Source organism: Symphalangus syndactylus, chromosome 10, assembly GCF_028878055.3.
Source record: "Symphalangus syndactylus isolate Jambi chromosome 10, NHGRI_mSymSyn1-v2.1_pri, whole genome shotgun sequence".
Classification (NCBI taxonomy): Eukaryota; Metazoa; Chordata; class Mammalia; order Primates; family Hylobatidae; genus Symphalangus; species Symphalangus syndactylus.
Genome location: NC_072432.2, coordinates 134753434 through 134778185, shown reverse-complemented (window position 1 = coordinate 134778185; position 24752 = coordinate 134753434). Strand labels below are relative to the sequence as shown.

The window sequence follows — 24752 nt, the reverse complement described above, 5'->3', positions numbered from 1 at the left end:
ACAAACCACTTAGGACACAGAGGACTGGTGAAACTCAACTTTATTAAACTTAAACAGAGAAGCTACTTCTGCACATGTTAAACACACATGGAACCAAATGGCTTGATGGAGACACCCTGCACTGCTTATGCTGACACTGCAGGGATGGTGGCAGCGAAGCCTGCTGTGATCCACCGCCTGCTGCACACGTGACAGGACAGTTATTTCATCTATGCTTACACCTGCAGGTCCCTTACCTTAGAAACACTCTATCTTCTTAGGTACTTCCCTTGAAACAGGATGAGTTCTAGAGGAAATAAAACTGCTGCACTTACAAACCTAGAAATATTCAGGGACCAAGATTAGTTGTTCAGTGACCTAGGAAACCTTAGAATCCTGTAGGTTCCTCAAGAGAGGTGCTTCAAAGTACTTGGGAATCCACAGGCAGAGACGCTTCCCTTTCCGTGGTGGATGTGTATGTCACTCCAGGACAAATTGTGGAGTGATGGAGTGTGGAACCCATCTGGTTGTGTACAGTACACTTTATCCCAGAGGAAAATCACAAAGCAACATAACTCTGCAGCAAAAACTAGTCCCAAAGTCGGAAGATAAAACTAGCAAAAACTTTGCACAATATTTAGAGAAAAGCTCTAGGGTGTGAAGAGTACGGGTCTTCCTTTTTCTCCATGCACAAAGCAGAGCACAGTATCATTCCTTAAGCTATAATTAAACAAAAAACCTTTTGTATAAATATTTCAATAGTAATAGACGCACTGAACTAGGACAAAAATGACCCACTGGGAAAGAAAGCCTGAGGTATCCCTTTAGTTGCCATGTTTCTTAAACTGTGTTGCTTACACCCATGATCAACACAGTCCATCTTCCTACAGCACTGATTTTATTCAGAGATTTAGGGGAAATGTTTTGTCTTAGAATGAAAAGGGACTGGTAGATATTAATGAATACATGATAGAGTACAAAAGAAAAGACTGTGAGGAAATGATAACTTTACCAAGCAGTTTCAAGGATCAACCACATCCTCGATGGTAAGCTTTCTCTTTTTCTAGGGCGACAGATGGAAAAGTTTCCGACCAACGGGAAGGTTACAGTCTGGTACCAGTCCAGCACTGACAAATGGAGATATGAGCTCACTCACTCACAGCCGTGCCCACCTTCATGGGAAGAGTCGGCCCTCTCTACTCCAGTACGATGACACACAAACCCTGGCTGCACTGGGGATTATGGGATTGGCTTCTCTGAAACTCTCTTACTTTTAAAAAATCCTGTAGAAATGGCTGGTGAATTCTGTAAAGGACGTGAGTAGAACTGTTTTGGGTTAGAAAAGAAGCATTTTAGGCAGCCACCATGGGAAGACGACGGGTCACCTTCTCACTGAAGATAAGAGACCAAGTGCTAATGGACAGCAACAGGCAGTGTCTGAAAACTAGTCCGATACCATCATGGTCTTCGAGGGAAAATCTGATTCCACTGGGGTTTCCATGTCAATAGTGGACTCAAATTTAAAAAGTTTCCAGTCCATTTCCAGAAGTACAAGTGTTTTCTACATGAGTAGAGGAATTAGAAAGAAACCAACTCAACTCTTTTCCTTCCCATCCCTCCTTAAGGTAGAGTCTGACCACTTTTCTTGCCAATCTTTCATTTAAGTGTCTCCTCCTAACTCCTTTACTTCTTTTCCCTCTTTCTTCTCCTTCATAGATCAGATCCTTAACTGGCCTTTCCTTGACTAACATTCATTTTCTTCCCATCTTTCTTTCTTTCTAATCTTTCTGTCTTAAAAAATCAACAAAGAAGTCTTTCATCGACTTTAAAGCCAAGCAAGCTAAACAAATGTTGGTCTTTCCTATAGAAACCACGTTTAAAATGGTTACATAAGCACCAAGCTTCCTATCCCCATCACACACCTCGTCCTTGAGAACTGGTGTTGCTGTGTTTCAGTTCTGTCCAGTTCTCCCTGGTGACCTTTTCCTCCCTTGATTAGTTCCATGGCACTGAAGGCTAAGGAAAAAAGGGAGCGGGTGGGTCCAGGAGGGAACTGACCTAGGAGACAGGCTGATATATTTTTTTTACTTTTAGACAAGTAAGAAATGAAAAAGTGTGCAAGACTATTCCCTCAGCAAATGCTCCCTTCAGGTTCGAACTTGGAACTTTCCAGCTTTGGTCATGTATTTTATGCCCTTAAAGGGTTTGTACTTCTCTCCATACATATCCAGACGATTCACCTTGAGTCCTAGAAAGGAAGGAGAGAGGGAAAATAGACATAAGTATTATTCAAAAGGAGCAGGTCGCCTGTTTCTGTTCACTTCAATACACTGAGGTCAGTGGGACCGACACTGCTGTGACAGGGAACCACTTATGCAGAGCAGATGGATTCTCCAGTCTTGGGACAGATACTGACAGCAAAAAAAGGCTCCAACAGACAAGCTACCTATGAGAAGACCTGTCCCTGAAGTGGAAAGGGCACAAAGTAATGTGTAGACTAAAATGAGGAAAAGGAAAAAATTAGACCACTGCATGATTTTTCTCAAATTATTGGACTGAATAAATGAATTAATAACAAAACAAATGAATAATGAAGTAAATTATAACTAAAAGAATTAACAATGAAAGTAATAAATTAATAAATGAATGCTTCCTAAGTATTCTAACTAGACTAAGCCAAGAATATTTTATATTGTATAGAGCTTTATAGTTTATTGGTTCAAGATGGAAGAGCTTAAACTTCAAATGAATTCCAATCACTTAAATTACATAAGGCCTGTTTGTACAGAAAAACAGAAACTTCATATAAAGCTAAAGTCACCTCTTTTCCACATCACAGAGTTTCTAAGGATTAAAAGAGAAAACACATGAAAAGAGCTTGAAACAGTGCCTGGAACATGGTAAATGCCCCCAAAGTGGTAACCGATGACTATCGTGCTAAGGTCGGCACAGACTATAGTGAACTGACCTGGAAGGGCCCAGTGGTTCCAAAAGAGAAATAAGAGCAAACATGAAAGTCTTCTGAAATCAGAAGAAAGGAGTGGAAATTACTCTTCAGTTATAGCTGAGAATGCACATGGATTCTCATACTGAAAACCTTGGGAACCTGAAATGAATAACCCTAAGATGATCCAAAAATGGCTGGTGAATATTTCCTTCTACCAATACTGTTTCTTTCTCAGTGTGTCTTAGACACTTTTATTCAGGTCACTTATGCCAACTTCAAAGGAAGGATTGTAAATTTTCCCCAGAAACATGCCAGAAAAGATGTTACTAAAGATTGTATATCAGGTAATGAAACTAAACCTTGTAAACAGGAAGCCCAGAAAGGCTTCCTGGTGCCTGCGCCATGTGGCAGAAAGCCGTTTTTGTTCCCTTTGGAGCCTCTTGAGCTCTGGGTCACTCACCAGAAATGGCCAGCTGCTGGATCTTAAACTGCAGGTTAATTGTGGGGTTTTCATCTGGTTTGGAAGCTCCGGCCTGAAGACTCATGGTCCCCTTCAAACTTGGTAGCTTTTGTGGATTTATTTTTCCTACATCCCAAGACAGCATCTTCAAAGAAAATAAAAATGGAGAAGTGGTCTTTCCAAAAAATAGTTACAGCAGAATCCTGCATTTGAGGTGGCTGAGATCTAAACTCAGGGCACCTGTCCACAACATTATGTGCTGCCTCTGGGTATCTTTCCATTGAGAATCCTATGTGTTACTGTTAAGTTACCTCGCAGGAGAAAACAAGGTCCCTTTGATTCATCTCACCTTCCAAACAAGGTCTACAGTCTACGCAGAGAGCCTGCAGACTGGTTTCTGCTTAACATCAGCAATTCAAGATGTCCTGCTCATCCCTACCTTTGTGACTGGGTCGAATGTGTGCGTCCCCTGTGATGGAGTAAGGTTCATGTTCAGGACTCCCTTGGGCATCTGGCTGGTGACAGTCACTCCCTCGATGGTCTTCCCCATCGTCTGCTTGGGTCCCACCGTTATTTCAAAGCGTCCAAGGGAACTACTGTCCCGGAAACTGATGTTATGTTTGACATACACTGGGATTGCAACCAGACTGGAAATGAGAGACAAAGAGTCATTTCATTCGTGCACTGGGAAAATGGTAGTTCTTCCTTTCACATGATGCTCTTTCTGCCCTGTGGGTAGCTTCTTCTCCCTTAACTATGTCCTTACTTTTTATCTAAAAAAATAAACAGAAAAAAACCCCAGTAATCTAATTTTTTCTTTTTGAAAAGCTAAGATACTGTCTAGTAAGTAAATTAACTTTTCTAATGACTCTGAATAATATAAACAAAATCAAAAAGTATACTACTATGACAAAAGCATAATGTACAAAACTGTATTGTCATTATGTCTCTATGTTTTTAACTTGTAACATGTGACCAATCATCATTTGCACTGGGGAGAATAATATCCATAGCTCATGGACCTTTTATAATTTTTTTTTTTTTTTTTTGAGATAGGGTCTGGCTCGGTCAGCCTGGTTGGAGTGCGGTGGCATGATCATAGCTCACTGCAGCCTCGACCTACCAGGCTCAAGTGATCCTCCCACCTCTGCCTCCTGAGAAGCTGGGACCACAGGCACACAACATCACACCCCGCTAATTTTTACTTTTTTTTTTTTTTTTTCTAGAGACAAGGTTTGGCCATGTTGCCCATGCTGGTCTCAAACTCCTGGGCTCAAGTGATCCTCTTGTCTCTATAATTTTTTTAGAATGCCTTCATCTGACCTCATCTGGTCCTTACAAAAACCCCATAAGGTAGGGTAGGCTGTCACGATTTGACAGAAGAAAAGGATTCAGAGAAGTCACGGAATAACCCTGAAGTAATAACAGTTCCTAACATTTATTGAGTACTTCCTGTTTGCCAGTCACTATGCTAAATGGTGTCTATCCATTTAACTCCTACTGTGTTTAATCCTCCCAATAACTATGAAGTAGATACTGCTACTGTAACTATGCAGTAAGTACTGATTTTATAGATGAATACTGATGTCCTTATACTTAACTGAGATTAAGTAACTTGCCCAAGGTTCTAAGTACTGAAGATGGGGTTTAAGTCCAGGGAGTCTGATTCCAGAGGCTTTGACGTCAAGCACTCAGATATTTTCCCAAATGATTCATTCCACATCACACGGGAAGGGACTGGTGGCTCTGAGGCCTCCTGACTCTCTTCTGTCTGCATACCTTATACTATACAAAACTGCTTCCAAAAGCCTTTAGATTCCAAATTAAAGAGAATGTTCAAGACCAAAAATCACTGCATTTTATGCTTTTTCATAGCATAACTTAATGCTCCTTTTAGATCAGGGATATTGAACACAGTATACCCAGATTCTGATTTGAGAGAATAATGTTCTTGTTTAGACACATAACAACAAAAATAACAGCAAACTTAATGAGCACTTCTTTGTTTTAGGCACTATTCAGATTCTCTCATTCAATCTTCAGAACAAGGTACTTTTATTATTTTCCATTTACAGATGAGAAAAGAGATACATAGAGGTTAAGCAACTCACCTGAGGTTACCCAATTAGTAACCACAGAAGCTGGAATGTGAACCCACGTAACTACAGCCTGCGTTCTTAATCACTACAGACGCGGTTTCCACATACATGTACGTACACAGATTCCACTCTTAATTATGAGAGCTGCTTACTTCTGCGCACTGACATGGTAAGACAGCAGGCGGAAGTTTCCATCAGGAGGGATGAAGGAGAGGATGCGCTCAGATTCCCAGCGCTTGAAACGAACACAAGGATGGAAGCTGACATCATCCAACAACCTAGGGTTCTACAGTCACCAGGAGAGGAGAAGCAAGAAGTGGGCATTAAACACCCGCAGTGCTTTCAGGAAAGCAATTTAAATGCTATTTTTAATTAAAACACACCACACACACACACACACACACACACACACAGAAATCAAGTAGTAACTTCTAGAAAATTCAAGCCTGAGACAAGCTTCATGGCTGTCCTAATTATTTCTTCTTGTTCTATTCCATTCCCACTACTCTGTCTTTCCAGCAGCATTTAATTTCTCATCCCAAGAACTCAATCTCTGGCCCAGGATTTTACCATGAAGGAAAGTGTAAGGTCTGGCATGCCAGTCAGCTTGACACAGGCATCAATCACCCCCTGGATCTCAGCAGTAATTGTGGAGCCTGAGACAGGAATAAGACAAAAAGAACACAGATTACTGAATACTTCTCTGTCCTTCTCAACAAACTTATCTCCTCTCCTTCTCTTTCTCTCTCCCTCCCCTTCCTCTCTCTCTCTTTCCTTCTGTCTAGCCATCCAATTCATTTATACAATCCATCTATCCATCATTCTGAACACTTATCAACTGCACATCAAGCATGAGACACTATGGTGAGGTAACGGTGATAAAAAGATTAATGAGGTAGTTATTAGCCTAAAGGAGTTTTCAGTCTAATATCAGAATTAAACAGAGCATCATTATTTTAGCCAATGGTTCAGAAAATTTCCTATCAGAAACTGTTCTCCCTAAGGTCGCCAATAAGCTCTGCTGCCAAAGTGAGTGGTCACTCCCGGTCTCTATTCTACAGGTCCTCTATGTGGCATGTGTAACTGTCAATCACTTCTGCCTTCTCAAACGTCCCTCCCTCCTAACCTCTCCTGGTGTCCTCCTATTTTCCCAGCTCCTCTTCCTCAGGGTCTTCGGCAGGTTCTCTTTCTTTGCACATCCCTTAAATGCTTTTTCAGTTCTGAACTTCTATTTTCTTTCACTTTACACATTCTCCTGGGTTATTTTACCTACTTCCCAAGGCTTCAATGTTCATTTACGGCCTATCATTACCTATTCTTTTTTCAAGTTCAGCCCCACTCCTGCCTAATGGACATCTCCACTTGGATGACACTGAGGCACATGTCAGAAGTGAGTCCATTCTCTCATGCCCTGAACCCGGTGCTCCCATTTCCACATCTGTGTGATGGCACCATCTATCCTGCTGCCTAGGCCAGAAACACAGACACATCCCTGACGACGTCCACTTCCTCCGCCCACATCCAGCCAATGATCAGCTCCTTTCTTTTGGAGGACTCACCTCTCTCTGGTCTGTGCATTCCTCTCTGTCCTCATTGCACTATGGACGTCTATGTTTTGGGCCTGGATTTCAGCCTCCTAGCTGCTCCCTGCATTTAGGCCCACCCCACTTCAGGCCATTCTTCACACAGCAGCCAGACTCATCGCTCTAAACTACAAGTCTCATCAAGTCATTCCCAACTTAAAACTCTTCAATCACTCACATCTGCCCTCCTTAAACTGGCAGGCAAGGTTCTTCATGATCTGGCCATATATATTTTACTTTCTCATTGAGGTAAACAGTAAAATGTAAAAATCTTAAAGTGTACAGCTCAATGAATTTTTAAATATATATACATTTATGCAAATACTAGCTACAGCAAGATACGGAACATTTTCAGCATCCAAGCGCTCCCTCTTACCCATCCCAGGTAATCCACATCCCCAAAATTCTGACTTCTATTACCTTAGACTAAATTGCATCTGTTTTCAAACTTCATATACATGTAATCCCACCGTCTATAATCTTATGCATCTAATTTTTTGCTCAATATTGTGATGTTTACGCATACTTTGCTCCCAAATCCACACATCTTAATAACTTCATTTCAATCCACCAATGAAGCATTAATACCCCCACCTCTCTGTTGCACTTTGGTCAGGGGTGGGTACCTCTCACATGCTCCACCTTTTTACCTTCCTCTCTCCCTCACTAGACTTAACTAAGCTTTCTGCAGCCACAGACTATGTCTTATTCATCATCGAGTGCCCACTATCTAGCACTGTGCTATGATGCAAGTTTTCAATAAACATCTATTGAATGAATAACTTCACTAATGTGAAAAGGACTTTTTACAATTTTTTTTCTTTTTAATTAAAGACAGGGTCTCACTATGTTGCCCAGGCTAGAGTGCAGCTATTATTCACAGGCATAATCATACCTCACTGCAGTCTCCAACTACTGGGCTTAAGTGATCCTCTCACCTCAGCCTCCCAATAGTTGGGACTATAGGCTCATACCATCATGACTGGCTTCTACAAATTCTGAAGCTCCAGGACTTCTAGTCATATTTACCTAATTCAGAACACATAGAAAAGGCGGCTCCCTGAATTTTGTGATTACAACTTTAGTTCTGCCATCAGAACCGGGAGCCAAATACTTTCAAGAAGGAAATTTAATCAATAAGAAGTTAATTTGTTACTTCTTTCTTTTTTTTTTTCTTTTTTGAGACAGGGTCTTGCTGTTGCCCAGGCTGGAGTGCAGTGTCATGATCAGGGCTTACTGCAACCTCAACTGCCCAGGCTCAAGCAATCCTCCCACCTCAGCCCCTCACGAAGCTAGGAATACAGGCATGCACCACTATGCTCAGGTAATTTTTTTCACTTTTTGTGGAGATGGGGTCTCACTATGTTGCTCAGAGTCTCACTATGTTGCTCAGGCTGGTCTTAAACTCTGGAGCTCAAACAATCCTCCCGCCTCGGCTTCCCAAAGTGCTGGGATTATAGGCGTGAGTCACTGCATCTGGCCTGTTACTTCTCTTTTTTATTAAAGAGGATAAGACCAATAAAGCAAGTAAAAGTATGAAATAAACCCTGGTCTGTATCATAATATTAACGTCCATTCCCAGTACGCAGCACAGTGCCTGGCACAAAGTAGGCACTAAATTAAAGTGAATGACCTTGAATGGGGGTTAATTCTGAAACTACAAGCATTATATGAAAGAGGCCCCTCTCTATTTTCGTATTTCTGAGAACATATTAAAAGCACCTACCTGATTTATCAATAATTGCATCAATCTCTTCAATCACATCAAAATAGGCCTCATTGTTGGTGTATTTCACCCCAGTCCGTCGCCAAGGCACCACTGACAGCTGCCCAGTGGGAAGCTGGTCACCCACATTCGTGCTTCCTGAGGCAATTAATATTACTGTATTTTAACACCATTTTGACTCTAGAACCACAGAACACCTCCCTAGAAGTTTCTATGCTCCCACTATTCATGCACTCAATTGAAGAATTTTTCAAACAGATGAGATTTTTCCCAACTTCTATATGGGGTAAACTAGTCTATTTTTAAAACCCCTTGTTGCCATCTGGTCTGCCTCTTCGAACAGAATAAAGGCTTAAGAAAAAGTTACCGGAGAAACAGATATCATATTTTGGTTTTGAAAGTAACCTGAACTTAGTATCTCAGATTCCACAATAGCTTGCAGCTTAAATAATGTATTGGCTTTCAGTAGAGTTCGTAATCTACATATTGATATAAAAATTTCATGGGTAAAAACAGTATTTGAGCCTGAGGTAGGTTCTTAGGTACATTTATAATAGGTATTAAAATGTACATATCAATATGATCTGTCTCATTCCTAAGTTCCAACACTGAAACTTACGAAAAGAATACAAATTTGATCTCTTCCTGTCTTTAAGAATTGTAGATCAATTCCTTCACTTGTTTTTTCCTTTACTGGCATAAATTTTTTTTTAATTCAAAAGGTTTTATACTGACATAATAAAATACATTAATTTAAATTCTATTTCCTTCTTCCATTACCTGGATCCTTTTATTTTCTGTCTTTAAAAAAAAATTTTTTTTAGATACAGTCTCGCTCTATCGCCCGGGCTGGAGTGCAGTGGTGCAGTCTTGGCTCACTGCAACCTCTGCCTTCCGGGTTCAAACAATTCTCCTGCCTCAGCCTCCCGAGTATCTGGGACTACAGGCGTGTGCCACCACACCCGGCTAATTTTTGTATTTTTAGTACAGACGGGGTTTCACTATGTTGGCCAGGCTGGTCTTGAACTCCTGACCTTATGATCCACCCGACTCGGCCTCCCAAAGTGCTGGGATTACAGGTGTGAGCCACCGTGCCCAGCTAAAAAATTTTTTTAAAAGATAGGGTCTTCCTATGTTGCCCATGCTGGAGTTCAGTGGCTATTCATAGGCACAATCATAACTCACTGCAGCCTCGACCTCCTGGGCTCAAGTGATCCTCCCACCTTAGCCTCCAGAGTAGCTGGGACCACAGGCATGCATCACCATGCTTGGCTAATTTTTGTATTTTTTGTAAAGACAGGGTTTCATCAAGTTGCCCAGGCTGGTTTCGAACTCCTGTGCTTGACTGATCCTCCCGCCTCAGCCTCCTAAAGTATTGGATACAGGCGTGAGCCAATATGTCAGGCCCATTTCAACTTTTCTTTTTTTTTTTTTTTTTTTTTTTGAGACGGAGTCTCGCTCTGTCACCGAGGTTGGAGTGCAGTGGCGCAATCTCGGCTCACTGCAAGCTCCGCCTCCCGGGTTCACGCCATTCTCCTGCCTCAGCCTCTCCAAGTAGCTAGGACTACAGGCGCCCGCCACCACGCCCGGATAATTTTTTGTATTTTTTAGTAGAGACAGGGTTTCACTGTGGTCTCGATCTCCTGACCTCGTGATCCGCCCGCCTCGGCCTCCCAAAGTGCTGGGATTACAAGCGTGAGCCACTGCGCCCGGCCCCATTTCAACTTTTCAAAAGTGGTTCTTAGATACTCTTTTCTAGATTAAAGTGAGATACAGGCTTAATTCACTTCATAATATTCGTAAATGATTCAGGCACTAACAAAGCTTTTAAGGCTTAAAATGAACTCAGAATATTGAAGAAACCACCAAATTTGTTTCCTTAAAAAGAGGAACTATGTATTAAAATGTATCATCAAGACATAATAATCAAAGTCTAGGGAAAAGGCAGGAAAGCCTAAAAACAGACCAAGAATCCATAATGACAGGACAAGATAGAAATGTCATTCTAAAACAGGGGAAAAGGATAAATTACACAATGGTGCTAGGAAAACTCTTTTGAAGAAATAAACATTATTGCTGCACACCAAGATAATTTTCTTTTCTTTTCTTTTTTTTTTTTTTGAGACAGAGTCTCCCTCTGTCGCCCAGGCTGGAGTGCAGTGGCATGATCTCTGCTCACTGCAAGCTCTGCCTCCCGGGTTCACACCATTCTCTCTGCCTCAGCCTCCCAAGTAGCTGGGACTACAGGCGCCCGCCATCACACCCGGCTAAGTTTTTGTACATTTAGTAGAGATGGGGTTTCACCATGTTAGCCAGGATGGTCTCGATCTCCTGACCTCGTGATCCACCCGCCTCAGCCTCCCAAAGTGCTGGGATTACAGGCGTAAGCCACTGTGCCTGGTGATAATTTTCAAATGGATTAAATAATTAAATCCAAAAATAAAATCACAAACTAGACTTTTAAAAAAGATCTTCCCTTCTCTGAGATCAAAAAGACATTCTCCTGTTTTTGTCTAATAATTATAAAGTCTGCGTTTAACTCCTTAACCTAGCTAGACTTTATTTTGTGTATAGTGTGAAGTGGAGGCACTTAATTTTTTCCATATTGAAGCTGACTGTCCTAATACAATATAGTTAACAACCAGCCCCTGGTCCACTGATTCGATAAATGACCACATCTATCTACACCAAATTCCTATAAAAGCAAGGGTCTGTTTCTGGACTATTTTATCCCAATGACCTATCTGTCTGTTATGGACAAATACCAAATTTTAAAAACTACCCAAACTTCATACAGATTGAGTAATCTTTACCTGAAATGTTCGGGACCAGAAGTGTTTCAAATTTTGGATTTTTTTAAATTTTGGAATATTTGGATTATACCAGTTGAGCATCCCAAATTCAAAAATCTGAAATCCTCCAATGAGCATTTCCTTTGAGTGTCATGTCAGTGTCCAAAAAGTTTTGGATTGTACAGCATTCTGGATTTTGGATTTGGGATGTTAAACCTGTAATATATCTGATATCTGGTAGGACACATTTGATCTTTCCTCTTTTTAAAAATATTATTTTCAAAACTCTCTTGGGTCTTGTAGGATGTCTACTGTACGAATATTTGTCTTGTGTACTATACAAACTTAACTTGTCATGATATTTGACAGGACAAATCCTCCCAACAACCCCTTTGTAATTCTTTTCCAAAACTGTCCTGGCTATTCTTGCAATATTTATACTTTTAAAATGTATTTTTCAATCAGTTTGTAAAATTTCATGAAAATGCTTACTTATGCATTAAACAAGACCCAAAATGTAAAACTTTAATGAAACAGAATGATTAATTTGATTAAATCAAAACATTTAAAATGTGGCTAAACACCACCAGAACAAAGCTAAATCACAAGTGACAGACTGTAAGAAAATATCTGTAATGCAGTAATCAAAAGACATAAAGATCTCCCATAAAAGAGATTTTAAATCCATGTGAAAAAAGAAATACATTTCAACAACAAAAAAATGAACAAAGGACATGAAAAGGTAATTCACAATAGAGGAAAAACAGTCAATAAATACTTGAAAAGATTTTAGTCTCCTTAATAACAAAAAATGACTGTGTAAATACAAGATATCAATAAACTATCAAATTACCAATGTTTCTAAACAATTATTAATGACAATAATAGGGTTCACTACAGTGCTTTGAAATCGTTACTGAAAGTATAAATTGGCCTAACTTTTCTGGAGGGCAACACATTACAGTACTTAAAATGTATACCCCCCTTGACACAGCATTGCTACCTCTACTACTTTAAAGAAATCATCCCAGATGTGCACCAAGGTTCAAGTATAAGAATGGTAATCCTTGTTATTTAAAAGAACAAAAAATCAGTAACATCATAAATAGGGATTCAGTAAATAACTTTGGATCCACTCCACATGGAAGAAAACTATAAATTATTAAAAATGAAGGCCAGGCGTAGCGACTCCCACCTGTAATCCCAGAACTTTGCTAGGCCGAGGTGGGTGGATCACTTGAGGTCAGGCATTACAGACCAGCATAGTCAACATGATGAAACCCCATCTCTACTAAAAAATACAAAAATTAGCTGGGCATGGTGGCATGTGCCTGTAATCCCAGCTACTCGGGAGGCTGAGGCAGGAGAATCGCTTGAGCCCGGGAGGCGGAGGTTGCAGTGAGTTGAGATCGCACCACTGCACTCCAGCCTGGATGACAGAGGGAGACTCTGTCGCAAAAAAAAAAAAAAAAAAAAAACTACAAAGAGCAAAATTAAAGCACTGGGACACCTGAAATCCCCAAAGACAAACACTCAAAACAACGTGCGACACTGGACTAAGCCACTCAGGCTGCAGGATGGCCACTCTCTATCAGTTTCCCCCTCTGCCTTACCTGTGATGGTGTTGACAACTGTTCGAAGGATAGTGGGAGGCTTTATGAGTTCTTTAAGAATGTTCGACTCGGTAGCCAATGGAAAACCATTGTCAAGCATCTCTTCCAATACCTCATAAACCACAACTACATTGTCTTTGATCACTGGCTCTGAACAGACTCCAAAATAATCCTGATGGAGACAGAATATACGCATTGATCACTCAGATACTGTAAAATAAATAAATAAATAAAAGAACGTGCCTACAGAGAACAAGGATCTGGCCTCTCCATGTGTTTCTGGGCTTCTCTTCTACAATGAGGGAATGCAGCAAAACCACAGTTCTCTTAGGCAGTCTGTTCGGTAGAAAGCACTAGACTGGCTTATGGTACTATTGTCATTACCAGCTTCCTCTACAAACAAGAGGAACTTAAATCTTTTGGGTTAATTTCCTCAACTTGATAAAATACACAGAATACAAAATTGAATCTTGATTATATGTGCTTATCAACAAGAATTTGAAAGAATTATACAAAATAACACTTGATATAACAAAGAACAGTACATGAAAATCTTTACCCCTACTGCTGTGCTATTTCTTAACATTCATGCAGTGAATAAGAGTTGAGAGGGGAAAAAAATGAAATGAGGGGGACAAGCTAGCACACCTGAAAATTCCTCTGGACTATCTTTAAGATGCTAGCATTCCAAGAACTCTTTGTCCTTTTATTTAAAAGGCTAACGTTAGGTGCTAAATTATCTGGATTGTGGGAAAGCACTGGATTTCAAACCAGAAGACCTGGATTATAATTTTGTCATTTGTAGATTAAGTCATGTTAATTAATTTTGATCTTGATTCTTTAATGGTATAATCAGGATAACACCACTGGAGGTACAGGGCTATAAGAACTAGGCATGACTAATTAAGCACTAACGCTCATGAATGTACTTTGTAAACTATAAAGCACTACAAAATGGAATGCGTGATCATTATTTAGCAAGAAATGTTTGTGGCCATTCAATGTTCCCTTCCAGCAATGTCAGTATGTCTTTTCCAGGACCTCTGAGAGGGTCACGCAACCCTCTTGAACTCATAGAATGAAGGAAAATTTACTCCTTTTGAGAAAGTCCATTCTATTCATGAGCAGCTCTGATCATTCCAAAGTTCTTTCTTTTGCTAAACTGAAATTTGCCTCCTAGCTCTGTTTTACAGAGCAAGTGTATGTAACAGCCCTGCAATTATTTGAAAACTACGAGTTTTCACTTCAGTTTTTTTCTTCTCAGGGCCACACTTCCAAGATACTTCCGCTGTTCATGATAAGTATGGTTTCCAGGTTGTTTCACCATCTTTCCATTTCTTTGACATCCAAAACTGAAGAGACTCTACTAGAGTCTAAATTACATTAGATAACATCAATTATCCACAAGATTCCAATACCCGGGTCACCTAAGAGTCAGGAATGTATTCCTAAAACAAAAAGATTTCCTCTTTTTAAGAGGAAAATTTTCATTTTGAATGAGAATTTAAAAGAAGAAAAAGTCACACATTTCCTTCCCAAAAGTGATTTATTTTTTAAAAATAGAACACCTCACTAGGTTTTATAAACCAGGCGTGATGTGAACCAAGCATCTGGAAAGGAGCCTCGCAATACGGCCAAGTGCTGCAGCCAGCCTGTGAGCCTGCAATTCTATTGCGGGGCCGCTCCTGTCACATTCTGGTCCTGGAAAAATCATGCTGCCGGAGAGGACGCACATCGGAGAAGACCTGAGAATCAGGATGTCCACTGACTTTTAACAACTGCTTCAAAAATAACAAGCTCTGAAGTCTCAGACTTCCAAATTAGCAACTTTACTCTGCTTTCCCAAATTCCTCTGTGGTTTCAACTAGATCAAACAACTCTTCTTATTTCCTGTCTTGTAGTAAGTTACATTAGTATGGCCATATAGCGGCTGTCAGTTTCACCAGTGGGATTGTTAGTCTCAGAATGGGTAAAGTATCACATGTGGAAATCATAACAAGGCCCAGTTGTTCAGGATCACAACTCCTGGGTTCTTCTAGTTCTTCCACATACTGGGGCTTATCATACTTACGTTTTCACTGTGCAAAGGGGCCGGTATGCTGCATGAGAATTGAAATTCCAGAACAGTAGTACTATCAGAGAGTATTGCAGGGAAAAACATAAAATGTATTTTAATTCTCTTGGGAAGGGAAGTTGTTCTAGACATGGTGCAGATATGAGTACAAGAGAAGGAACTCTTTGCCTTGCTTTTTAATTTTTATCATAGTGTGTGGGTCCTCATTCTCTTCTCCAATTCCACAATTCCAGTGTTCATGACTCATTCCAGACCTCATATGACACAGAAGTTAAACCAAAGGGCCCTTGCTTCTCACTTGAGTTATGCAAATAACCACAACAGTTAGAAGTTGATTGGTTCTTTTGGGAGAAGGTTCCTCTGTGTGAATCCAGGGCCAGTGCAGTCTGAACTCCTGTGCTGCAAGTGGTGTCGTGTCCTGGTATCACTGACCTCCCTTAGACATCACCCCCCAAGTTCTTAAAATCTATTCCTGAAGAAAAACCTTAAAATGAAAACTGCCTCATAAAATGGCTCACTTAAATTCTTACAGGCACATGAGATTTCCTAATCTCATCTTTGCAAGCAGAGCTCATCAGTAGCACTCTCTCACTATAAAGAACCACCCCAAACCTGAGAACTAGTACACGTTGGTGAATTACCCCTGACTGGGACAGTTAAATTAAGCATTCCTTAGCTTTTTCTACTTTTTCTTTTCTAAAACTTTACACAATCACTTTCTGATGCAACTCAAAGCAATGCAGGTAACAATGGTTAGGATCAAGACCACCAGGCAAAAACAATCTAAACTCTAATTTGTGAGCAAAAAGTAGAATCAGAGCTAGAAAGGCTATATATAGTCATTGCAAATAGGATGGCTTTCCCACGCAAGAGGTTCAAAAGTATTCCATTTGTCATTTTGTATGCAGCCAATTCAATAAATAGAAACCAGAATCTTATCAAATGGGAGAGGAAGTAATACCAGAGTTTTGATTTCTTTTTTTAAGTTTCTTAATGGAGGCTTTATACAATGGAAACAGGACTATAAAGACACTTCACGGTTTACATATATGAACTTTCCCACATTCACAAACCTGAAATGTGTCCACCACTCGGTGAAGAAACTCAATGACAAACAGAGGGGGGACCTCCGTCTGGATCACAGCCACAAAAAAGATCTTGTGGCGGTAAACACTTAAGAGATAGTGGTGAGGGGTAGGGATAACTGGAGGCACATTTTCTGCCTCAGTAGCTCTCTCTTGCGCCTCAAAAAAGTAATCACAAACAGAACGGCTGACCACACTTTTCCAATGTTTCTCCAGGAAAATGTCTCCAGAGGAGTTGATCAAGAAAAGACTGTGGATCATGGTGGCGATTGTCAGCGACAGAAGAAAGCCTTTTCCAGTCTGAAAGCCTCAGGACTCTGTAAATTTTCAACTCTAAAAACAAAAGCAGTGGTATTCAGTTCCATTCAACCAAAACGCCCTCCTCCTCTTTTCCCAACAGTCCAAGACTTACCCATCTTTCAAGACCAGGCCCAATCTTCCCCTCCTGCATGAGCCTGAAGATAGCCCTCCCTTGAATTCGAAAGGATAATGATCAGTCATCTGACTGTCAATCATATACTCCCAGTTATCTTTACTATCGCCCAAATTGCATCCATTTAAAATACTACTTAATCTGTGGGTGTCTATTTTCTCAACCGAACTGCAAACTCCTTGAAGAAAAGGACCGTGCCTCATGTTTTGCGTTGCCTGACGGCAACACAATCAGAGTTCTTTGAAGAGGGCTTCGAAGAACACCGAATTTGATGTCATGTTTTGGCAACAGCTCACACATACACAAGAAATGCGCAGCTTAATACGATAGCCACTATGGGACCAGCGAGCACTTGAAAGGTGGCTGGTGCGAACTGAGATGTGCTGTAAGTGTAAGACACACGACAAATTTGGAAGGCTTTGTATGAAAAAAAAAAAATTCAAATATCTTACCAATAATTTAATATTCATTATATGTTGTAATAACATTTTGGATCTCCTGGGTTAAATCAAATGTATTAAAATTAATTTAACCTGGTTTATTATTTTAAAGTGGTTACCAGAACATGTACAATTATATATGTGGTTCACTTTCTATTTCTGCTTGTCAGAATTGGTGGGAGGAATGGAAAGCTGCCCTTGGGGGTCTTTATTCATCCAATCAGAGCTATTCTCTGAGCATTCCTTAGGCACTTGTTAATGCAGTAAGACATTTAAAAAGATCCCTTGGGGCTCCCACCTGTGATCCCAGCACTTAGGGAGGCCTCCGCGGGCAGACCGCTGGAGCTCACGAGTTCGAGACCAGCTTGGGCAACAGAGCCAGACCCCTACCTCCAAAAAAAAAAAAAAAGATTCCTCTGGGGGACAGACACCCCAAGGCCCTCAGACGGTTGCATCTCTCCGGTGCCAGTTCCCAGAATGTGGCCATTCCGCGAACCGGCGCTAGTGGTCAAAACGCAGAGGCCTGCGGTGTCCAACGCTGCCCGGACGAGACAGCAGGAGGGAGGGACAGCCGGGCAGCCGAGGGTGCGAGGGAAAGGCGGCGGCCTAGGCGGGCTGTCCCTGCGCTGGCCCCGGCCCAGAGCCGGCGGCGACAGAGGCCGCGGGGCGCAGGCGGGCAGGGGCCTGGCTGAAGAGGCACATGCGTTCCGGGATGAAGAACGCAGGGGCGCCGGGCCGCTCCAGCGAGCGCACGTGCGCTGCCATGGCAACAGTGTCCCCTCCGCCCGCAGCCGCGGCGCCTGGGCGGACCCCCTCCCCGAGCCCTGAACCCGGCCCCTCACCTCTCCCCGCCGCGTCCCGCAGCCCTGAGAGGCCGCCCGGCTGCATCCTGAGACCCCGCCCCGACCCTCACGCGCCCCCGCTTCTGCCCCCGCCCCAGGCTCGGGGTCGTCCCTACTCCTCACCCGACCTCGCTGCTCGCAGCGCCCACTGCTCCCAGGCGCGGACAGGCCCCGCCCCGCCCACCGCGCGCGCTGAGGCAGCCGCTCGCCCGCTGATTGGCCGGCTCGCGGGCCTCGCGACCGCTCCGCCCACGATCTGCGCCTGAAGGTCGCTGATTGGGCGTCTGGGAGCCGCTCCTCCCCTCTGATTGATCGCTGTTGGCGGCTTGCCTTGTTGTCGGGCTCCAGTCCCCCGATTGGCCCTGTTGAGGCCACGGTCATCTCCGATTGGTGCAGCTCCGAGGCCCCGAGCCCTGATTGGAGGTTGAAGACAGTGCGGGCAGCTCGGCCCCAGTCACCCAGTCACAAAGGGCTGGCGCGGCCGCCGCGCTCCCGTGTCTGCGGAGTGCGCCTGGAGGGGGCGCTGGAGTATGTGTGTGCCGGGGCGGGGTGGCTTCCGGGCACGAGTTGCTAACCGCGCCTCGCGGGTGATAAATCCTGAGGGCGGCGGCTACCCTCCACTCCATCGGTGACTTTGGGAAGAGCCGCCTTCTCTGTTGTACCGGGCCCTGGGTCAGGTCGGCGCGGCTGGCGGTGGAGCCTCGGACGCCGAGCCCTGTACCCCGATTCTGGAGGCCCCCAGCCCCGCTGGGCCGCGGCAGGGCGCCCACCCTCCAGAATCTCAGTTCCCAGCTGGGGAGTGAGGGGCTGGGCGGGTTTCTCCACCGCTTTGGAGACCTCAGGACTTGGATACGCTTTTGAGTGGTCCCAGTCGTCATGATCCACGAAAGCGTGGAGTGGAAGTCAGGACCAGGGGTCGCCCCAGTGACGCAGGAAGTCAGGCCCAGATGCGGCGAGGCGTCGCCAGCCTTGGACCAAGCAGTGGGCGCTGGCAGTGGCGACCTCGCCGATGAGGGGTTCGCCCTCCCTGGCATTACTTTTCACTTTGGTGAAATGGAGCGTGGGTGGCAGCTCCTCCACACACAAGTCCTTTGCTGAGGTGGTGCGGGGGTTTCTCTCCACGCTTGCTAAGGGCAGGTAGTTGGCTGACTTTGAACTAACGAGAAAAGCCAGAAGCAAAGTGGCAGAATGGTGTGACTCAGGCTGGGCTTAGGGACGCTGGTGCCAGAGGACTTGGCTTGAACCCGCTCCAACACTTACAACCTGGGTGACAGTGAGAAGGAACTTTAACTCCTCTAAACTTCAAGTTCGTCACTTCTCAAATAAGGACGTGAATAGTACCTCCCTCCTAGAGTTGTGAGGATTGAGTTAGAAAATGCTAGCAATTGTTATGCCCTAAGGAACAGCACAAGATACAGTAACACGTGATAATGTGTGTCGAAGGTGCAGAAATGCAGTCGCTGCTGTGAGCATTTCTCATTCATTCACTGAATTAACATTTGCCGAAAACCCCCACTTATCGACCTGTGCTGGATGCTGGAGATGCTGCAATGACTGCTGTCACAGGCATTGTCCCTGTGGTTACAGGGCGCAGCAGGAAAGACAAATGAGAAGCAAGGGATTGCAATGCAGTGTGATGAATAAGGAACGCGTAGCGGGTGGGAGGAGTGATGTGGAGATGGCTGACCTATAGTCAGGGAAGACCCTCTACCTTGAAACCTGGAAATGAGAATGGATCCCTCAAATGCAGGAATAGATGGACAGAGAAAAAAGTACATAAGGAAGGCTCTGCAGATGAGCAAGTCAAGTATAGCTGAGCTGGAATAGTAGGAAGAGCACAGGGAGACGAGGCTGGAAAGGTAAGTAGGAGCCAAGTGGTTGTGAACCTTGGAAATGTTAATATTTATAAAACACTGTGTGCCATACACTGTGTTTTATAATTTGTCAGTACCATTCCATAAATATTTAATGAGCCCTACCACGTGCCAGGCACTGTTCCAGTGCTTGGATACATATAACCAGTAAACAAAAGACAAAAATCCCTTGGAGCTGGGTGCGGTGGCTCACGCCTGTAATCCCAACACTTTGGGAGGCTGAGGTGGGTGGATCTCTTGACGTCAGGAGTTCAAGACCAGCCTGGCCAACATGATGAAACCCTGTCTCTACTAAAATTAAAAAATTAGCCAGGCGTGATGGCATGTGCCTGTGGTCCCAGCTACTCAGGAGGCTGAGACAGGAGAATCGCTTGAACCCAGGAGGCAGAGGTTGCAGTGAGCTAAGATCGCACCAGTGCACTCCAACCTGGGCGACAGTGTGAGACTCTGTCTCAAAAAAAAAAAAAAAAAAAAATCCCTGTCCTAGTGAAGCTTATATTCTAGTAGGGAAAGACAGATAATAATCAATATACATAAGTAAAGTATATAGTAGGTTATAAAATGGCATGTGCAATAAAAAAAACTATCAGGAGTGTTATGGTATTGGAGGGCAAATTACAGTTTTTAAGAGAGTAGTGAGAATAAGCCTCATTGAGAAGAGACATTAGCGCAAAGACTTGAAGAAGGCAGAAGAGTTAACTATAGGGAGATCTCCGGGGAGAGCGTTCCAGCTAAGGGAACAGGCACTGCAAAGCCTGTAAGGCCAGAATGCTCCTGCGGAGTTTCTGGAGCAGGAAGGGTGACAATGTGGCTGGAGTGAAATGAGTGCAGGGTAGAGGAGGAGACAAGGTTACAGGGTGGGCGGCCTGATCACACAGGGGCTGGAAAGCTCTTTTAAAGGTTATGGCTGTGAAAGAGAGAGCCCATGGAGGGTTTGGACAAAGGGGTGATAAGATCTGATTTATCAGTCATCTGCGTGGAGAAGACTGCGCAGGAAGGCTAGTGAGGAGGCCGCTGCAGTGACCCAGGTGAGAGGTGATGGAGCTCAGACCAGGCTGTAGCCATGGAGGTGGTGAGGAGGAGGTGGACTGTGCGTGTAGTCTCCAGGAGGAGCCAGCTGGATTTCCAGATGGATGCAATGTGGGGAGTGAGAACAAGAGAGAAGGGAGGGCCACTGAGCTTCAGCATGGAGAAGGATAGTTTCATCAACTGAGACTAGAAAGACTATGGGTAGGCCAAGCACGGTGGCTCATGCCTGTAATTCCAGCACTTTGGGAGGCTGAGGCGGGTGGATCACCTGAGGTCAGGAGTTTGAGACCAGCCTGGCCAACATGGTGAAACCCTGCCTCTACTAAAAATACAAAAATTAGCCAGGTGTGGTGGCGGATGCCTGTAATCCCAGCTACTCGGAAGGCTGAGGCAAAAGAATTGCTTGAACCTGGGAGGCGGAAGTTGCAGTGAGCCAAGATTGTGCCACTGCACTCCAGCCTAGGCAATAAGGTGAGACTCCGTCTCAAAAAAAAAAAAAAAAAGCAATCACAAAGAAATCTGATAATGTTTTAAGAGAGTTTATGAGTTTGTGTTGGGCTGCATTCAGAGCTATCCAGGGCCGCATGCAGCCTATGGGCCTCGGGCTGGACAAGCTTGCTATAAAGGAATACCTGAGACTCGGTAATTTATAATATAAAAAAAGAGGTTTATTTGGCTCATGGTTCTGTAGGCTATGCAAGTGTGGCACCAGCATCTGCTCAGCTTCTGGTGAGGCCTCAGGAAGCTTTTACTCATGGCAGAAGGTGAAAGGGGAGTGGGCAGTTGCATGGTGAAAGCAGGAGTGAGAGAGAGGAGGTGCCAGGCTCCTTTAAACAACCAGCTCTCTCATAAACCAACAGAGTGAGAACTCACTCATTACCATGGGGAGGGCACCAAGCCATTCACGAGGGATCCAACCCCATGACACCTACTAGACCCACCTCCAAAACTGGGGATCACATTTCAACAAGAGATTTGGAGGGGACAAACATCCAAAGTATATCAATATATCTGTGAGCTCCATTAGCTATCCAAGTGGAGATGTTGAGAAGGCAGCTGGACGTATAAGTCCAGGGTTCAGGAGAGTGGGCTGAGCTTGAGATATAAATTTGGGTGTTTTCAGTATATGGATATTTAAAATAGTAGGACCTGTTGAGATGACCGAGGGAAGGAGTGTGGAGAGATAAGAGAACCAGATTCCAGGGACACTCCAAATTTAAGAGTTCACATAAGAGAGGAGGATCTGGAATCATTTAATTCCCCCAACTACTCTAAAATGAATTACTGTTGTGATCCCCTTTTCATAGATGAGGAAGCTGCAAAGACTGCTTAAATAACCTGCCTGAGGTCGAACAGCAAAGCTGTGATTCAAGGACGTTGGAAGATCTGAGCAGAATGGCTCAGATTCGACACCTCCTACCTCTAAGCCCAGGAACCCACTGAAGAAATGTGAAGCAGGAGAGTGGCACGCTTTCAGATTTCCATTTCAGAAAGACTACGTGTGCAGGATGGACTGTAACAGGCTGAGCCTGGAGGCTGGGAGATCATTTAGACAATTGCAGCAATCCCTAGGAGAGAGCTAGTGCCTGGAGCCATGAGGCAGGGATTAGAGAGAAGTGGACACCTTCCAGAGAAGATAGGGATTAGGGATTAATGGAATGTCAGTGGTGAGGCAGAGTAGGTTTCTGATTCGGGCAACGACGTGGATGGAAGCATCATGTGTTGAGATGGGGATCACTGGAAGAGAGGCCCCTTGCGGGGAGGGCGCATGAATCCAGTATATAGCAATGCCTCGGGGCATGAACCAAATGGACACTCAAGTGTTTGTTGAATTGAATCAGGTAACATAGAATCTGAGCTCATATAATACTTTCCCATGACTTTAAGAGAGGCCACAGGAAATCATTGACAAATGATAAAGTCAGTCTATTTTGTGCATAAAAATCTCTAGGGAAAGATTTCCTAAAGCTGCCACTGACAAACCATTCTGGTGTTTAATAGCTCTCACTGCTGAGAAATTTTTCTACCATAAAAAGTCAATCCTAGCTATCAGGATTCACTGGGAACCATTTATTTGTTTATTTATTTATTTATATTTCATTTTTGGTCTGAGACAAGAGAGGCCTTGCCCACCCAGAAAGACATTTTTTTCAGAGCTCCAACATTATTTCTGTGGCTTTGTCACTTCCTCCCTGTTCACACTTATGCTCTCCCTGCAACACACCTCACTACCGGTCATGCACTGAAGCAATGGAATGCCTTCTCCTCATGCCTCACTTCTCACAGAGCCCTCTACCTGGCAAATGTTTGTCTTTTACTCATCCTATTTTGGAAATTCGCTCCAGCCCGCAAGGCCCAGCCATATGTTTCCTCCTCCACAAAGTCTGTTTGAAGCTTCATGCCCCCACACGGGGAGTAATGTTTCCCTCCTCTGTGATCAAAGAGCATTTCCCGGCTCTTTCATGTAACCTACAGAGCGGGCACACTCTGCCATGCATCAGCGTGTGCATCTGCTGACCAAATCTGGATTCTAAGCTCTTTGGGAAACCATAGTGTGTCTCACAATGTCTAATGAACAATCACCTATTAAACTAACAGTGATGGAGTGCTTACAACCTCCTGGACACCGTGGGTACAAAGATGCGGTACTCTTATGTTACTTCAAAGAACATACAATCAAGTGGAGGGGGGATTTAAGGAACAGACTGCTCCCCTTATCAAAACCAGGCCGGGCGCCGTGGCTCACACCTGTAATCCCAGCACTTTGGGAGGCCGAGGCGGGTGGATCACCTGAAGTCAAGAGTTCAAGACCAGCCTGGCCAACATGGTGAAACCTTGTCTCTACTAAAAATACAAAAAAAATTTAGCTGAGCCTGGTGGCGTGCACCTATAGTCCCAGCTACTGAGGGAGGCTGAGGCAGGAGAACCACTTGAACGCAGGAGGCGGAGGTTGCACTGAGCCAAGATCGCGCCACTGCACTCCAGCCTGGGGCACAAAGGGAGACTCCATCTCAAAAAACAACAACAACAACAGCAAAACCAGCTCCTTTAAGCCTGGCCATGAAAGGAGCCTGTCCATGTGGAGAGGAGAGACTGAACCTGATGCCCTACTCTAGAAAAAGAGACCCGCCTTCCCCTTAGGGACCTCTCACTGCTGGCTGCAGCTCCCACCACCATACTGGTTTTGGGAGGGTCAGTATCCCTTTAACTCTTCAATGGCATTTAGATACACTATTTTTTGTTGTTTAATTTCCTATAGCAGAGCAGAGACCAGGATGGACATTTATCCAAAGCTTGTCTAAAGACTTGAAGATAGGCCGAGCGCAGTGGCTCACGCCCATAATCCCAGCATTTTGGGAGACAGAGGTGGGCGGATCACTTGAGGTCAGGAGTTAGAGACCAGCCTGGCCAACCCGTTTCTACTAAAAATACAAAAATTAGCTGGGCATGGTGGTGGCCGCCTGTAATCCCAGCTACTTGGGAGGCTGAGGCATGAGAATGGTTTGAACCTGGAAGGTGGAGTTTGCAGTGAGCCAAGATCGTGCCACTGCACTGCAGCCTGGGTGATAGAACGAGACTCAGTCTCAAAAAAAAAAAAAAAAAAAAATAAGACTTGAAGATAACAGAAAGGAAGTGAGCAGAAAGAGTAACATGCAACTAAAAATGTAGCTCACAAATGTGATCCAATCCGGGCATCTTAGATGTCTCTATGGGATGCACACCTGCTTCCAGGGGACAGGGATGCTGTGTACCTCCTCTCACCCAGAAGCCCCAGC

The 24752-nt window shown here is 43.8% G+C and overlaps 1 protein-coding gene across 16 annotated transcripts; it reads right to left on the bottom strand.

The window, feature by feature from the left end:
• Window positions 1-23: 23 nt before the first annotated feature.
• On the bottom strand, window positions 24-18287 carry AP3M2 (adaptor related protein complex 3 subunit mu 2). Of its 16 annotated transcripts, none has more exons than XM_063611476.1 (10): window positions 18197-18267; window positions 16771-16829; window positions 16347-16691; window positions 13200-13371; window positions 8795-8932; window positions 6056-6141; window positions 5638-5771; window positions 3826-4033; window positions 3387-3531; window positions 24-2227 (listed from the first exon to the last, which is right to left on the bottom strand). In XM_063611476.1, exons 3-10 carry the CDS (start codon window positions 16617-16619, stop codon window positions 2127-2129), a joined length of 1257 nt encoding a protein of 418 aa, XP_063467546.1. In that variant the 5' UTR covers window positions 16620-16691; window positions 16771-16829; window positions 18197-18267; the 3' UTR covers window positions 24-2126. The 16 variants fall into 16 exon arrangements, with proteins under 16 accessions (XP_063467546.1, XP_063467549.1, XP_055152031.1 ...); XM_063611479.1 differs by having other exon boundaries at window positions 18202-18260; XM_055296056.2 differs by lacking the exon at window positions 16771-16829 and adding an exon at window positions 17530-17621 and having other exon boundaries at window positions 18197-18239.
• Between the last annotated feature and the right edge of the window lie 6465 nt (window positions 18288-24752).